General features: G+C 41.1%; 1 protein-coding gene across 1 annotated transcript in view; it reads right to left on the bottom strand.

The window, feature by feature from the left end:
• Positions 1-393: 393 nt before the first annotated feature.
• Positions 394-16,193, bottom strand: part of frmd3 (FERM domain containing 3) — a 55,609-nt gene continuing 39,809 nt past the window's right edge. Inside the window, exons 13-17 of the mRNA XM_078249740.1 lie at positions 15,466-15,540; positions 13,891-13,959; positions 13,242-13,366; positions 1,288-1,522; positions 394-874 (exon numbers count right to left, since the gene is read on the bottom strand). Coding sequence (XP_078105866.1) covers positions 394-874; positions 1,288-1,522; positions 13,242-13,366; positions 13,891-13,959; positions 15,466-15,540 — 985 coding nt within the window. The remainder of the gene's footprint in view (positions 875-1,287; positions 1,523-13,241; positions 13,367-13,890; positions 13,960-15,465; positions 15,541-16,193) is intronic.

The following is a 16,193-nucleotide window of genomic DNA, read 5'->3' as shown; positions in this document are numbered from 1 at the left end:
GCCAAAAGTGTCAATCTTAACAAGTGATTGGATCCTATTATTAAAATCTTATTTCTCTCTTATCTGTCTTTTTTCTTCAAGACACAAAATTATGCTGCCAAAGAGGTGAAACTAATCTACTTGTTTCAGTTTAATTCAATCAAAAATAATGTTGTACAAAGACAGTATTTCCATCTCAGGCATCTTTTTAACAATGCCTCCTACAGCTATTGTGTGAGCCCTCCATTGATCCATTGCACCTGCTTTCCAAGTGAACTAATTTCATCTCATTGGCAGACTGGTTCTTTTGTCTCACCAGTTGTTGAGACTGAATATAAGATTAAATGATATGTTAAGACAGACATTTGGGCATATTCCCCCCTGCAGTGACTCCTCACTCTCTCCTTCCACTACTCAGTCTGACCACAGGTTATCCATGGCCATGCTGATCCTACACAGGATCCAGCGCCGGAGTGGGCAGTAATACTCGTAGTGAAACTGCTCAAACTCTGGCGTCTGGCGGATCTCGTGGAGGAACGACACGTCAATGTCTGACTCCAGCAGTAGCAGCAGTGTGGGCACAGTGACAAGCAGGACGCCCATTACCACGGCAACAAAGCGGGCCACGCTCAGCAAACATGCGTTGACTCTCTCATTGGACGACAGCCGGAGCAGGCTGCTGGTCAGGACTCCACCCATTCGACTCCTCGCAGCCAGTCGGGTGCGTTCGTAGGCCCGGTCTCGCTCCCTCTCTGCCTCCAGCTGGGCCTGGATGTCGGGGTCGGCATGGAGCTCCCTCAGCAGCCTGGCGGGGCTTTGGACCGGAGAGGAGAAAAGCAAGTCGACGCCACCCTGACTGTCATCCACTGGGGTGGGTAGCATGCTGGCACAAGGGCTGGAGAGGAGAGGGAAGATATATAGTCTAAGAAAACATGTATTATTACATAATATAAGTAAGAATGAACCAGGACCTAAAAGATGAAGAAAGGGATATTTCTTAAAGGGTGATGTCAGAGCTTACGTTTTCCTTTAGCAGTAGCAAAGGCAGGTTTCAACTCAAAAGAGTCAAATCACAGAGATACATGTTGCTACAGACATGAAAGCATAAAAAAATGGCAAGGCAAGTCAAGCCAAACATCTGGGACTGGCAGCAACTCTGAGGTTTGCGCCAAAAATATGTGCTCAGGAAATCCAAAAAGCACTTGTCTAAAAGTGCATGCCAGGGGCACTGTAGGCTACCATGAGAAAACAATGGATTTGTATGTGTTTTGCTTAGATAGCAGCAGTAGAGCAAAAAACTCTATAGACCTGTAGACAAGCTCAGAAATGGTGAGTGGGCTGCTGGCCTCGTCGTCTTCCTCCACTTCATCTTTAGGTTTTGGTGTCTGAGGTCGGAGATTTGAGGTTTCCATGGAAACACGGGGAGGCTGCATGTTGTTGCCTAAAGCAGAGTTTCCTTCATCACTTTGTTGCTCTGTGTCTGCAGGTGCAGCTGAAGGTTTCAAAGGAGATAAGGGGACAGAGTCCTTCACAGAAACAACACCTGGTGAGGGAGAGAAGAATCATGTTTTACATGACTAATTATAGATAACTTCCATTAACTTGGGAATATAGACTTATAGAACTATCAAAAAGATTTCCTATGAATAGGCAAAATGCCGTGTAACAGCATCATCACAAATCTGACTGAAGAGCGTTCATATCAATGGTAATATTTGTTACAAAATAGATAGTCTACAGTATTAAGTCATATTAATAGCTAGTAAATTTAGTAAAGGTAAAGGTTTCTTCTACTAAGGAGAAATGGTACGATTTTGGCTGTTATGTGCCATTAGTAACACATGAATACATTTTCATACTAATACTATAGTACAATGTATACACTAGGTACTAATTTGGCAGGTTACAGTTTTTATACAGTATGCAAAAAAATATCCCACACTGTCCTATTTCTTTCTTTCTTTTTTAAACAGGATGCTACACAGCTAAAGGATGTCAATATAACTGACGTAATATTACTGCTATTTTAAAAACATAAAACTTCACAAATATCAAGCAAAAAATTTCTGAAATACTAATTATTTTATTTTTTATCTGAGTTGTTGAAGGTCCCATGGCATGAAAATGTCACTTTATGAGGTTTATTAACATTAATGTGAGTTCCCCTAGCCTGCCTATGGTCCCCCAGTGGCTAGAAATGGCGATAGGTGTAAACTGAGCCCTGGGTATCCTGCTCAGCCTTTGAGAAAATGAAAGCTCAGATGGGCCGATCTAGAATCTGCTCCTTATGAGGTCATAAGGAGCAAGGTTACCTCCTCTTTCTCTGCTTTGCCCGCCCAGAGAATTTGGCCCAACCATGAGAGAGAGACATCATGGCTTTCAAACAAGCAAAGTGGCAGTTGGTCTAGGCCACACCCCCACCCTCCACCTTGCCCCCCCCCCCCTCTCCTCCTCAATAGCTACAGACACAGAAATGGCACATACTAAGGAAAGCTCATTGTGGGACTGGCTCTAGTGGCTGTCATTCTGCACCAAGGCTGAATTTCGGGAAAGAGACTTCAGATACAGTATTAGGGGACCACTAAGGCCTATATAAAAGCATCCAAAAAGCAGCATGTCATGGGACCTTTAACAGAGCTGACGCACCTTTATCTACAATCACTTGACTTTTGCCGAGCAGGAGTAGTTTCTGGGACAACATTCACAGTGTGAATGTGTCACGTACACAAAACACAGTTATTTCGTATGTAACTGGGACAAAGTGCCACTCTCAGCAGTAGACTTTTACACTGCAGTTGAAAACCTCATCCACATGATGGCCTTCCTGTATTTCTTGTACCCACAGATATCACCCATAATACTGACATGTAAAATGAAAAAATGTAAAGGTATAATATGTAACCAATTTCCTTTAAAAACAATGTATAGACTTATGCAGAAGTAATCCCTCTCGATCAATCACTTATGACCCACTAGAAGCGTGTGGTGGTGTCTGTATCTGCAGAGACCCTGCCCTCTACATGATTCTCTCTTTTCTCTTTTTGCGAGTCTGGACATTTGTGGGTGTCAACAAAGAGCCTTTGGGCCCCCACGTGGGTGTGTAACCCCCAGCCAATAACAGCATTCTCATTCCCAACTGCCATTTTGCCCCTCAGCGTCTCATACCTACGCACAAGTCTAACTGACACAGACACACAGAAACAGCCACGAAGAGTCATTCCTGTGGAGAATAGAGTGTGTGTTTAGATCTGTTTTATACAGTCTGTGGTGTAGATGCACTTCACGCTGAGGTAGTGACTGGTGAGTTTCTCAGACATTACTGACATCAGCGCCCAAGATGAATCTGAATACGAGCGCCTGTGTGTTTGTGTGTGTGCGTGTGTTTGTGTGTTAAAAATAAGATCAGCTGTCTTCCATCTATGAATTAAGCAGGGGTAAAAGTGACATATGACTCAGCTAGTCAACACCTCTCTAATCCACATAGCTAGAAATTGTCAAGAAAGAAAGGTTGAAATATCGAAGAAATCAAAGCATTCTGGCAAGGCAAGTGTTTGTTTGTACCTCAAGGTCAAACTGACTTATCAATTACCATGCCAACTGATTCAACTATGAGTTAAGAGAAAGTAAATGACAGAGAGGGAGAGAGTGGAAAACCTGAGGAGCGAGTGGTGACAGCTACCATGGAAACAGAGTCAGCAAAAAGGCAACAAGTGAATGAACTCACAGAGAGAGAGAGAGAGGCATTAAACCTGAAAACAGGGAAGCAACAAACATTACTGGTTTCTGCGTTAGTAAAGCATCAGACTTGGCCAGTAATAGCCTGAATTTATCATAATGTATCTCACTGAGCACAGTTGCATACAGGGCAAGACAGAACTGTAATAGAATACAGATTTCTATACAGAAAAAATACAAATCAAAGGAGATATTCACACTTGCTCAGCCAGGTCCTCCTCACAATGATGGACCTGTGTTTGATGTGTTAAAGCAGCTGTATTACAATGAAAAATGAGATGATTTTACTCCCAAGTTTACAAAAATGGCACATATAGTATGATGCATGATGTTGATGATACTGTATAAAGTGTTTTGCAACTGATTTACGATTAAGACAATTCATGTGTGCCCTTAACTGACTTTAATTTGCTAGTGAAATGGCAATTTATTAGGCTTTCTTTCATTTGTTTGCCTTTTGCCAATTAAGAGTATCAGATAAAAAAGGCAAAAGTCCTAAACAATGAGTCTCTCAACAAAAGAGGTCACAAGCTAAATGTGGAAAATAATCATAATTCATCCATCCATTAGCTGTACCCGCTTATCCTTGAGAGTTTGGCGAGAGACAGGTTGCCAATCAAACATTCACACCATACGGGCAATTTAGTGATGTTAACCTAACCTGCATGTCTTTGGACTGTGGGAGGAAACCAGGAGAACATGCAAACTCAACACAGAAAGGCCTTTCAGGAGGTAAATTGCAGACTCTAAAATGCCTGTGATGTGAATGTGAATGGTTGTCTGTCTCTGTGATTGACTGGCGACCTGTCCAGGGTGTGCCCCACCTCTCGGGCCCCTGCGACCCTCAGGAATAAGCGAGGCTGGATGGAATAAAAAATAGACCGAGAGCCAAAGTGACAGAGTGATAGACCGGCCCTCCTCCAGAAGTAAGAAAACCTAATTCAAAATTTCTAATTTTAAAATTTGTAACTACTATAATAACAACATTCCAGTCTTGGAACAGCCTTTCTCGTACAGTGTTTTGAGTGGTTCGCTTCATAGTGTATGTCTAGATAAGAACAATATATATATTTTTTAAACTGTCTCATATTGTTCATTAAATATGTATGTTTACAGTGGCCTTTAACAAGCACCACACTAGATGTGTGCGGGCTAAACATCGAGGGGTCCAGTAAATGTTTGTTTTTTTGGCTGCTATGTATCAGTATATTAAAATGGCAACATTATTATTTACTCTAAACTATGTGGGCAGCAATGTTCATTTCACATCATGACTAAATAAACCTGACCTCACAAGTAGAAGTAAGAAATCCATTCACACACATACAACATAGTTACTCTGCTGTTGCTGTTTTCCATTTTATAATACTGTCTGCTTTCTTTCCCATTCAGATACAAGCCTCTCCTTAGAAGAGTTGATTATTATTACAAGGCGCTAGATTCCTGTACACACACACACACACACACAGAGCAGGGTTTACCCCTGTTATGCAAGTGTTGAGAGACCTATTCATCTTTGTCATGCAACCTCATCATAAACACCCAAACACCTCCAAAGTATATTTATCTATGCAACAGTGCAAGAATAGAGCTGCCACTCCACTATATGTTTACTCAGCTCTTTGTCAATTTTGATTTCTCAACTCACAACTGAAGCAACACACAAGAATCTGATACTCAAGAAAAGCTTTACATATTTAATTTCAGCAATTCATCTCTATAAATGTTAGGGATTAATACTTTGTTAACTCAACACCTCTTACTTATTTATACTCGTCCTCTGTGTACAGTTTAAAGTGAGACAGGATCAGCTGTAAAGCATCACTGTGAAACCTGATGAAGATTCAGTGTCGTGACAAGGACCCTTCAGCAGGGGGAGATACGGCAACAAAATGAGGCCAGCAAGTGAAGGGGCACACACATTTCAAACAGATATACTGGGAGTGTAGTTATCAACCTTCTGTGAATCAAATTATCACTAAAATTAAATAAAATTACTATAATGTTAAATCAGTATTTATACTTTTATCAAAACGTTTCTCAATTGTTAATTTAAAATAAGGCTATATTCTTAAATTTAAAAAAGGCAAGGCACTTTTCCACCTCATAAATGGTCTTATCATACTTAAATAAAAACAAAAGTATGAGAATAACATTTATGTTGATTATTCAGTGTCGTAGCAGCTCTCCTCTGTGGCGCTGCATTCAAACCTTCCATTCACAAATCTATTGTCTATATATTCAAAATTCCTTCCTTAATCCTTCAGCCGGTTGTTTTACTATAAATGTGTAGTAACACGCGCACACACACACACACACACACACACACACACACACACACACACACACACACACACACACACACACACACACACACACATTAATATAGGTGTCTCATGAGATTCCACTCACAGTTTGCAGCATGCGGTTGCCACAACAAACCTGGCAACCCAACTACTGGGCTGAACTAGCTCACACATTAACTGCACGTTTCAGCTCCTTGATAGTGATTTAAATGTAAAGATAGATGTTTAAAGGTGGAAAGGCCAGTACTCCAGTTTTCATGTGATGTGTTGAAAAAATGCACAGTTCAATAAAACTTCACTGAATGTAAAACTACAAGACAAAAGATGCACTATAATAAACTTTTATGGATCTTGATGTCTTTTTGACATTTCTTTTTGGCATTTCTGCTTTTGCCACCCACTCTTACTCTGTTCCAGCGTATTTTTCTGAAGTCCAGTATTGATTCCGGCGATGCGTCCCCCATGTCCCACCAGCCGTACATAAACATCCCGGGCAGTGTGGTTGGCTATACGTAGATGCAGGCTCCGCCGTGTTGTTATCTTCACCTGGCACCTCAAGGCCTCAGCCATTACAATCGCTGATTCCTGCTCATCTGTAGACTCCCCTGGGTGGAAGACTTCAAGAGGCCCGGCCTGTCCCTCCTCCATTCCCTCACTCTCCAGCCTCTCTGGAGTCATGTCCAGCCCGAGTCCCCCTGCCGTGCCCTGGCTCCCACAGCTCAGGGTGTCACCTATGTTGGGTCGGTCGCTAACTTCCAACTCCAAACTGCTCTGCATGAGGCCGCCTCTAACATCACTGCTGTTTCTGTGCTCAAGAACCTCCATCGTTCAGTCTGATAAAAACACCTCAATCCCAGCTGTCTGCGGTAAGACCCCCACACCCAGACTGACTGGGCTGCCAGCTGAGCTCTGAGGCCGGGATGGGTATGAATACACACACCCACACGCCTATACATACACACTGAGAGAGATGGTGAGAGAGATACACCAGACACATTCTCTCTCTCTGATACACAGACATGGCGGACCCTCCTGTGAATGTAAGCAATGTTATCAAAGAGTAGAGGGGCATTAGAGGAGGATCAGGCCCAAAGCTGGAGTTTCTAAATATAACCAGGTGGTCCGGCTGCAGAGGTGCAGCTAATCTAACTGTGATTACAAAGAGGCAGGCCTGACCCAGGGTGGGATGAGGATCACTTTCTTTTCCTCTCGGCAAGTCTTTCTTTATCTGTGTGTTTTCCTCCTATCAGACACATTTATTTCTGTTTACCTCTACAGTAAACCTGCTATACTGTAGCACTGACAGAGACAAACTCTGAGCTAATATTTGATCACAGACAGGCAAATGTGGAAAAAAGAACACCATTTTTTGTGTTGGAAGAAGTGCGGATAAAGCCTCAAATGTGAGACATGAATATGAAGTCTAATCACCATGACACATCCATGAGTGAGACCTGTAGCCAAAACATTATAAGTGTGTGTGTGTGTGTGTTTTGTGTATGTGGACTTTGGTAGATAAGAAGGGGACAGGCTGTACAAACAGAACAAGGTCAGCACTAACCTTGGGTCAGCTTCCTGTTTCCCCTCTAATGGCTGAGATTAGTGCTCTGAATATAGACGGTGATCCTAGACCATCTCGAGGACACTTTATCCCAAAGTCCTTGCAGCAGCCTTCCTAAAACCCTCAATGTTTGACTCTTTAAAGGTGGGGATGAACTGCTGAAATGGGGGATGATTTACTTGAAGGGACTCATGGTGTTGCACTCACGTCTACACCCAAAAAGTGACAATTGTGTTAAAAGAGCTGAAAAGAGAAGTTCAAACCCTGCTTAAATTCTCATCTCCATACATCTAGCCAATTTCTGTAACTTTCCGAAACCACAATCCAACGCACACCCACTTCATGCAGCAATGGGCCAGATGTGCCAAGATGAAAAAGTAGAAAGGTTTTGAACTTCTGTCTCCTCTTTTCTCCTTCTTTACACAACTAGTTCTGTCACTTTTGGTGTGTACAACTAAGTGCAACACCATGAACACCTTTGAGGAGAGTCTGTCCAAAAGTGTCCCTATTTGTACGAATTATTGTAGCTGAATGACACTAGCTCATTTTAAGCATATACCGGCTTTTACCTCACTTCACCTGAAGTCTTCTAAAATTGTGCACTTTGACAAGTAATATGTTAGTATATTTTCTAAACAATGGGTTTTTCTCTGTTTTAAATAACTATAGTGGAAAAAGTAGTGAATCCATCAGAATCTAGTAGGGAACTGCAGACAAAGCCAGAAACAGAAAATAAGAAATGTAAGATCCAAAACATTTCCATTAATAGCGTATTAATAATCCTCCACTGTTTATAATAAATAACTAAACTGTTTGCTATTTTACTGAGTAGCACACAACATAGAGTAGCAGAAACTGCAGTAGTTGTAATTCTAATTGAATCTTGTGTCATTATTCAGCCTGTATCCTTTCATTGGTGCATGACACCTTTTCCTAACATACAGCAAGCAAGCGTACAGTGGCAGATGGAAAGGCAAAACCAGTTTTTTTCAAACAAGCACCATGTCGCTTAGCCTGTTCGCCAACGCATGGAGCAGGTTAGGATATCTTTATTGAGAAACACTGAAATAATCAGATATTTGCATGTTCACATTGTGTCCAGTTAGGAAGAGGTGTGAGGCTAGGGCTGAGTATCGTTCAAAAATTTGGTGCCCATACCTTCACTTTGATCCCGGTTCCTGAATGATACTTTTTCGATACCAATTGGTTACAGCCAATCACCAGCATTATTAAATCTTGGTACAAGCAAGCTGCATGCTTATTGGCTCACTGACGCTGATGAGATTGTTGAGGTATTGAAATCTGGTACTAAATGACAATGCATTTTTCGATATTTAATACTACGGAGGCAATTCGTGGGTGCGTATCAAAGTAAAGTACCCAGCCCTACATGAGGCCTTTAAGTTGATGACTACATCATGCAAGTCCCAAACCAACAGAGACAGCCGAGCTCCTTACTGCTGCAGCTCTTTGACCCTGAGCCAAGACGTATTGATTTACCTCTAAATGGGATGAGGGAAGACGAGAGAAAGACAGAGAGAGGAGGAGAGGCGGGGAGGCGGAGATAGTGGCTGTAAATTCTGTCAGAAGAGGCGTGTCCATCATCAGTTTGAAGAGAGTGATGGCACAACAGTATGATTGTACTGTATATGTGTGAAGGCCTAAAGGGCATGGGTCAGGTCGATGTGTGAGAATGAAGGAAGTAAGGAGAAAGTGGGGTGGGGTGTGAAAGATGGAGGGAAGGAGTTAGGTAACAGGAGAGGAGGGGACGACAAAAGGTTGAGTCCTGTGCTGTGTGGAGGGCATGGATGAAGATACAACACCAGCAATAACTCAGTAGCATGGACAGGCTGTTTGCAATACACACACACACACACACACACACACACACACACACACACACACACACACACACACACACACACACACACACACACACACATACACACAGTAGTTGGATTTACGTACTAAAAACTCTCCAGATGATAAAACTGGAGTTGATATAAATGTTAATATACTCACAGTACCATGCACTCACTGCATTAAGCTTTACAAGCAAGAGTTTTGCTCTGAGTTTTGTGAGGAAAATCTTCAGACACTACTCCAGGCTTGAAAAAGTACTGCCACCTCCTCTGCAGGTTTTTGGGTAAACATTGATATCCTCCTATAACGATAACTGAACATCAGTCAAAGTGCTCTGTGACACCCCTCTCTCCCTGCCTGCTGCTTTTGCTTAAGATACTGTCACATTACATTTCTGTTCAACAATATATATTGACGGACTCTATTTTTATAGCGCTTTTCTAGTCTTAGCGACCACTCAAAGCGCTTTACACAGTACAGGTTCATTCACACCATTTACACACACATTCATACACTGGTGGCCGAGGCTGCCATACAAGGCGCCACCTGCTCATCAGATAAACTGATGTCTGATAATGTACTACTACCACTTACTTTTTAGAGATATGTGGCTCAGACAGGACAGTGACGCTACAAACATGATCTTATAGAATATGATGCATTGCTGTAGATTAAACTACCCAACAGTATATAAAGTATTTAAAATTAGCCCGATCGTAAACATCTACAGCAGTCAAATGCAACATACACATTAATGCAGCAGTAATATTAATCTAATAACATCACATATAATAGTAAAACACTGACAGGAAATATTCTTCTGCCGAATTAGCATTTTAACTTTTGAAACTTTAAGTACATTTTTCTAAATTATTATTATAAATTGTTTGGATTACCATTATTATTGAAAGCACGATTATCAATATAATCACAATGTTTTATTAGACTGATATATTGATGACAACACCTAACTTCCCCCCTTACTTCTGAAACCAAACATACGCCCTTGTAATTCCCACTATTAGACACACACACACACTCATTTGCATACCTTTTCTTGCATACCTCTTTCTTCCATCACTCTCATATCTAAATTATTCTATAACATGACCTTTCATTTGTCTTACATTCACCCTCACTTCCTCCTGTTATGCTTTGCTACACACCCTGCTTCCTACTCTTCATCCAACTTGAGTCTGTGGAGCACATCCTTCCTAACCTTCTCTCAGCCCTATACAGTCCACTTTCTCTCCTCATATTCTCTGAATCTCCTCTCTGTTCCTCCTGGCTCTCGTGTTGTCTTGTGAAACCTTACCCTGTGCTATTCCCTACCTGCTTTCTTTCCCCTAACAACAAAATGTATGCTTTAATCAGATAATAGGTAGCAGTGGAGAGTGTCAGGAATAATAACGTAGAGAAAAAGTGACCGAGAATAATGATAACATGCAAAAGAATTGAAAAGTAACCATTAAAACCCACTGAGTACTTTTTTATAGACTACGAAAATCTACTCTGGAAAGGTGGTGTCCTGAAACAAAACAACTTAAATTTTCTCCTGCCGGGCAGTGTTGCTCTGCTCGGCCAGATTACCTCATCAGACCGTACTCTTCTACCCTCTCATGGGGAGAGAACTGATCCAAGTTAAGCTGGGATATGTCAACAGGACAGCTGATGTATAGCTCAACTGAAATATCCTTTAGCAACCACCCTCGTTATACACCTCATCACTATGGCTACATACTGCTGAATACTTTCCTAATAATCTGCTTAACATTTCCTAGAAAGAACTATACAATATAGTACTAACTATAAGGGCATTTGGAGAGTGCAGACCTCCACCAAGGCATGCCCTATCTCACAATGTTAATGCAGTGTGAATTTTACCAGCCTGGAACTCATTTTTCGGATTACTCCGACACCACATGAATGAAGTAGAAATGCCTTCTTAACATTGATCTTCAATCAATGTTAACAAAAGTGAAAAATAATGTGTGTATCAGCGCTGTGTTTCGGATCCGCTCCACACACAAAAATGCTCCGAAAACTTAACAACTTCGGAGTGAACCAAAATATCCTGCAAACTGTATGTAAAAGCTTAGTGAAAAGTGTCCTATCTTTTAACATGATCATGTGGTATGGTAAGCTAAACATCCAAAGGAGGAACAAACTGCAGAGAATAGTGAGCATGGCCTCAAAAATTAAAGGGAAGCCACAAAGGCACTTAAGCAGTATTTATGAGGAACGCATTACAAACAAAGCTGAGACAAGTATTAGTGACCCCTCCCATCCATTACACAGCGAATTTTAACTCCTACCCTCAGGGAGGCATTTTAGAGTACCAACAGCAAATAGAAACATCTTTAAGAAATCCTTCATCCCCAATGCTGTGAAGGTGCTAAACACTGGGAACACTGGGTACTTAAGAATGGAATGTAGGGCGAGGCAGACTTCCAGGTTGCAGGTTTTATGCATAGTAAGCATTTTTAGTAGGCTATATTTATCTATTTATTTACTTATTTACTTTTGTAAATGTAACCTTTGTAAAGTCACTTTTTATGAAATGTATTGACTGTTTTGTCCATCTTGCCGTCTTGGCTATGTACTGTTTGTAATGTCCTGTTTCTCTTGTATTCTTGGTGAAACTGAAGAAACATGTTCACATCTATGGACAATAAAGTTTTTCATATTCGTAAATATAATTGGTTCTTCCTTAGCTTATGCTACACTCTTCCACGTCATGAAAATCGGGTCAGTAGTTTTTTTCCATAATCCTGCTGACAGACAAATTCAATTCAAAGAAAGAAAAAAAGAAAGAAACAAAGAAACAGAAAAACCAAGCCGAAAAACATAACCTCCTTGGCAGAGGTAATACTAGAGTAAGCAAACACTGTTTGATGGTTCTAATACATTAATTGATTCTAATCAATTGTTAGCTTAACCTTTAGCTTAAGTATTTTAGTCATCGGGAAACAACGTGAAAATGTGAAATGTGTCTACAGGTGAGCATACAATTCAATGTAAATGGGGAATAAAGTTTCAAATAATAAATCAATAATTCATGAATATTGACTAGGGTTTAAATTAAGCTTTACGTTTACAAAAAAAAATCATATTTGCACTTTCATTTTGAAACTCAATGGCATAGTTCCTGGAAACATTTTAGGAATTTAATAGGAAACTCTGGTTAAAAGCTGTGAAATAATGCTAAAAATAGGATAAAACAAAAGGACAGTAATGCATATGCCCTCCCACACCCTGGGGATACAGGGTTCACTGTCAAATTTTAGATGATGTTGCTGAGCACGGATGTGCTCGACTTTCACACACACACCCAAATACAGGAAAATGAACAAATGAAAGCCTGTATGTGCACACAGACGTATACAAGGACTTAAACAGAGACAGACTCATTGGAGCCGAACAAATAACTTCTAATTGAGTGTTCCTTAATGATAACGCAAGCTGGTTCTGTTTCCATGTACCTTCCTCTGTTAAACACACACAAAGCCAGACACATGGACACACAGACACACACAGGCATGAGGGTAAACTCAGGGAGGATCATGGGAAGGGTATTTTTAGCATGCTGTGATTGGTGCCTCCAGGGAGACAAGACTGATGAGGGATTGGAGCATCAGCTGCTCAATTAACGCTTTCCGTCTGAGGGTTGTGCATGTGCTACTTCACACAGAAGGAAGACCTCATGTGACTTTCCAAGAGTCTGTGGCAAAAGGGCATGGGTGTGTGTCTGCTTGTGTGTGTGTGTGTGTGTGTGTGTAGACTAAGAAATATCCTACCATTGTCTGTGGCCGTCTCTTCGTATTCGTTGGTGGAGGGCAGTGCGGGTACCAGCGGTTCCATGTTCATGATGAGGTTTTTATGGCTCAGAGAGTTAAAACTTTGACTCTGACCAAACTGGGCTCTGAAAACATAAACATGAATTACACTGACTGCTCTGTGCGTTGAGATGTGTATTGTCTTGCATAACCACAGTATGGCTGCTCTATTTTCACAATCTTCCCTTGCACATTTTGAGCTTCATACATGGATGTCAATTTGATTTGTCCTGGTAATATTCCTCATTAGTAGGGTATTACTGTAAATAATAATAAAGCAAGCAGACAATAACTCTGTTTACTAACTGTGTGAGAGTGCGGGTGATTTGTCACTTCAATTCAATTTGATTTAAATTATAGTGTCAAATCATAACAGATATTTCTCAGGACACTTTGCAGATAGAGTAGGTCTAAACCACACTTGGCGACGAGGAAAAACTTCCTTTTAGCAGGCAGAAACCTCGGAAGAGCCTGACTCTTGGGGGGGGCGGCCGTCTGCCTCGACCGGTTGTGTGTGTCCCCGGCAGTCTAAACCTATAGTAACATAACTAAGGGCTGGTCCAAGGCAAACCTGAGCCAGCCCTATCTATAAGCCTTGTCTTGTCCTTACCTGCACACTTCTGGTGGCTCTCTCTGAATCTTAGAGCTGGCTTCTATCACCTCTTTGGCTACTCTTCCGCTAACAGGGAAAAAACACACATTCATTGAAAGAAAGACAAAGCGGTGCAATTGCTGTAACAACACTGTCATTTCCATGTTGCATTGTTAAAAACTTCATTACAAATAGATTTACAAAACAAAGAAAAATAATTTAGTAGTAAAATATTTTTTTAAGCATAGACTACACAGGCACAGAAGCAAATCTATAAACAAGTCAATCACTTCTTGTTTTAAATTGACACACATGCAGATCTACTTGAACTCCTCATGCTCCAGTCAGGCTCACATTGTGTTAAAGACCTTTTGCCAAACAAAAAGGTAAGTATTACGCTAAGTTGTACACCAGAGAGTGTAACTGATATTACATGTAAGTTTTCTCCTGTGTTTCGCAGTTGTTGCTTATAATCAGTGCTGTTTGTGGGCTGCTGAGTGGGCAGCTTCCTGCCAGCAGGGTCAGTAGCTCCATTAGTCTGATTGTTGGGCGACTGGAGTTTCTGGAGTTTGAAGCCAGCAGTGCATCCCACCCATTTAGTCTATTGTTGCTGAGATTGATGGTTAAGTCGTAAATTAGAGGGTTAGATGAAGTATGTGTGGTGGTAGACATCCACTTGATAGTACAAGTGGGGAGTCACATCAATACTGTGTGCTGGGCCGGAAAATGTTGTACAGTATGAGTCAGCTGGTCCAATTGTATAAAGATCTGATCTGCTCTACTTTATGGAAACTGCCTCCATTTGTAGTCCACATGTCTTTTTCCTCTTTGCATTTGCACAAATGACCAATTCCCATATTTCAGAACAAACTCCAAAATATGCTCTTACTCATCACTGAGCCCTTAAGCCAAACTGCTTTAGCTAGCTGATGAAATGGAGCGGACTAAAGTGTAAGCCTGGTAAAGGGCTTTGTCAGAGCAGGAGAATCAGAGCTAACCTGGCTTCAATAACAGACTTATATAGAGGCTTTCTGTGATATAAGGGTCAGTAAATCAGAGAACCCAACAACACGCTGGATGTAGGTGCTGATGTACAAAGAGGAGCAGCAGCATTTGGATCTACAGCATGTTGAAGGGCAAGGTAAATCAGCAATGTGAAATGTACATTTCTCAGGTTAGAGCAAGGTCACTGTAGTTGATTTTAGTCCCAATACATGGCTGAAATCAAACTATTTTATCTACAGTAAAGGGTGAAGTATAACTGCATAATAGAGTGATGGAGTATTTGAGTGTTGACCTGCTAATACTGCGGGTGAATTTACATTTTTAAAATCTCTCAAGTGGTTGATTCTGACTCTGTATATTTGTTTCCCCCTAATTTCATGCATAACGTTCTCTCCTGTGGTTCCCCTTTTTTCTTTGTCTCCGTTTTCCAACTCTTTTCATACATATAAATTTTGCTCACTTTCCTTTAACACATATTACACATCTTTCACCTTTCGTCTTAATTCTGTTTGACATTGTATCGTCTGTAAAATGAAAAGAAAAAAAGTATGCTTTCTCTTATGAAAACTAACTTGAATACGGTCCCACCTGTATCTGAACCTGCTGCCTTTGAAGAAGATGTTACTGCTGGAAACTGTCTTTATCTGACTTGACTTGGCACATCTGTCAGAGAGAGGGAGGAAGAAACAGAAAGAGATGCAAACAAAGAACTTCATTCTTACAAAGCATCTGAGGCACAAACACTGAACAACTCATTCTTGTAAAAATGTTTTCATGGGTTTTTATTTGTGACTGTAACACCCTGTGCACAGTCGAGCCTCTTAGTAAGCAGAAGAGGAAGGTGTTTCAAGGTGTACCATTTAAAAACGCCGTAGGTCAAACCTTCGTGTTTGGTTCAGGATCATTTATCATGCAGCAGAGAGATGGTGCCAGTGGAGTACAAACACACACCTCTGCTCTGCTTAGTTTGTGTGAGTGAGTGAGTGAGTGAGTGAGTGAGTGAGTGTGTGTGTATGTGAGAGAGGCTGTATGTTCGCAAAGCTCTGCTTGGCTGCCATTTACAAACTCAATTCACTCTGATTTGATTAAGCGGCTCTGATGCTTGTCCGACATCCGAGATGACACCCCCTTCCTCTCTGTCCGCCTCTCAGAGACACATGAGCTGCTGTCATTGAGAAGTCAATATCCAGGGTATTTACAGGCATGGGCTGTTATGAGAATGCTTTTATAACCTTTTTTTTTTTATATGTTATGTAATTTAACCAAGATGAAACAAGATCTGTGGAAAACTCGGTTTAACTCCACACAGCCAGTGA

Source organism: Sander vitreus, chromosome 5, assembly GCF_031162955.1.
Source record: "Sander vitreus isolate 19-12246 chromosome 5, sanVit1, whole genome shotgun sequence".
Lineage (NCBI taxonomy): Eukaryota > Metazoa > Chordata > Actinopteri > Perciformes > Percidae > Sander > Sander vitreus.
Note: the sequence above shows the minus strand (reverse complement) of the source record. Positions and strands in the feature narration are given on the sequence as shown.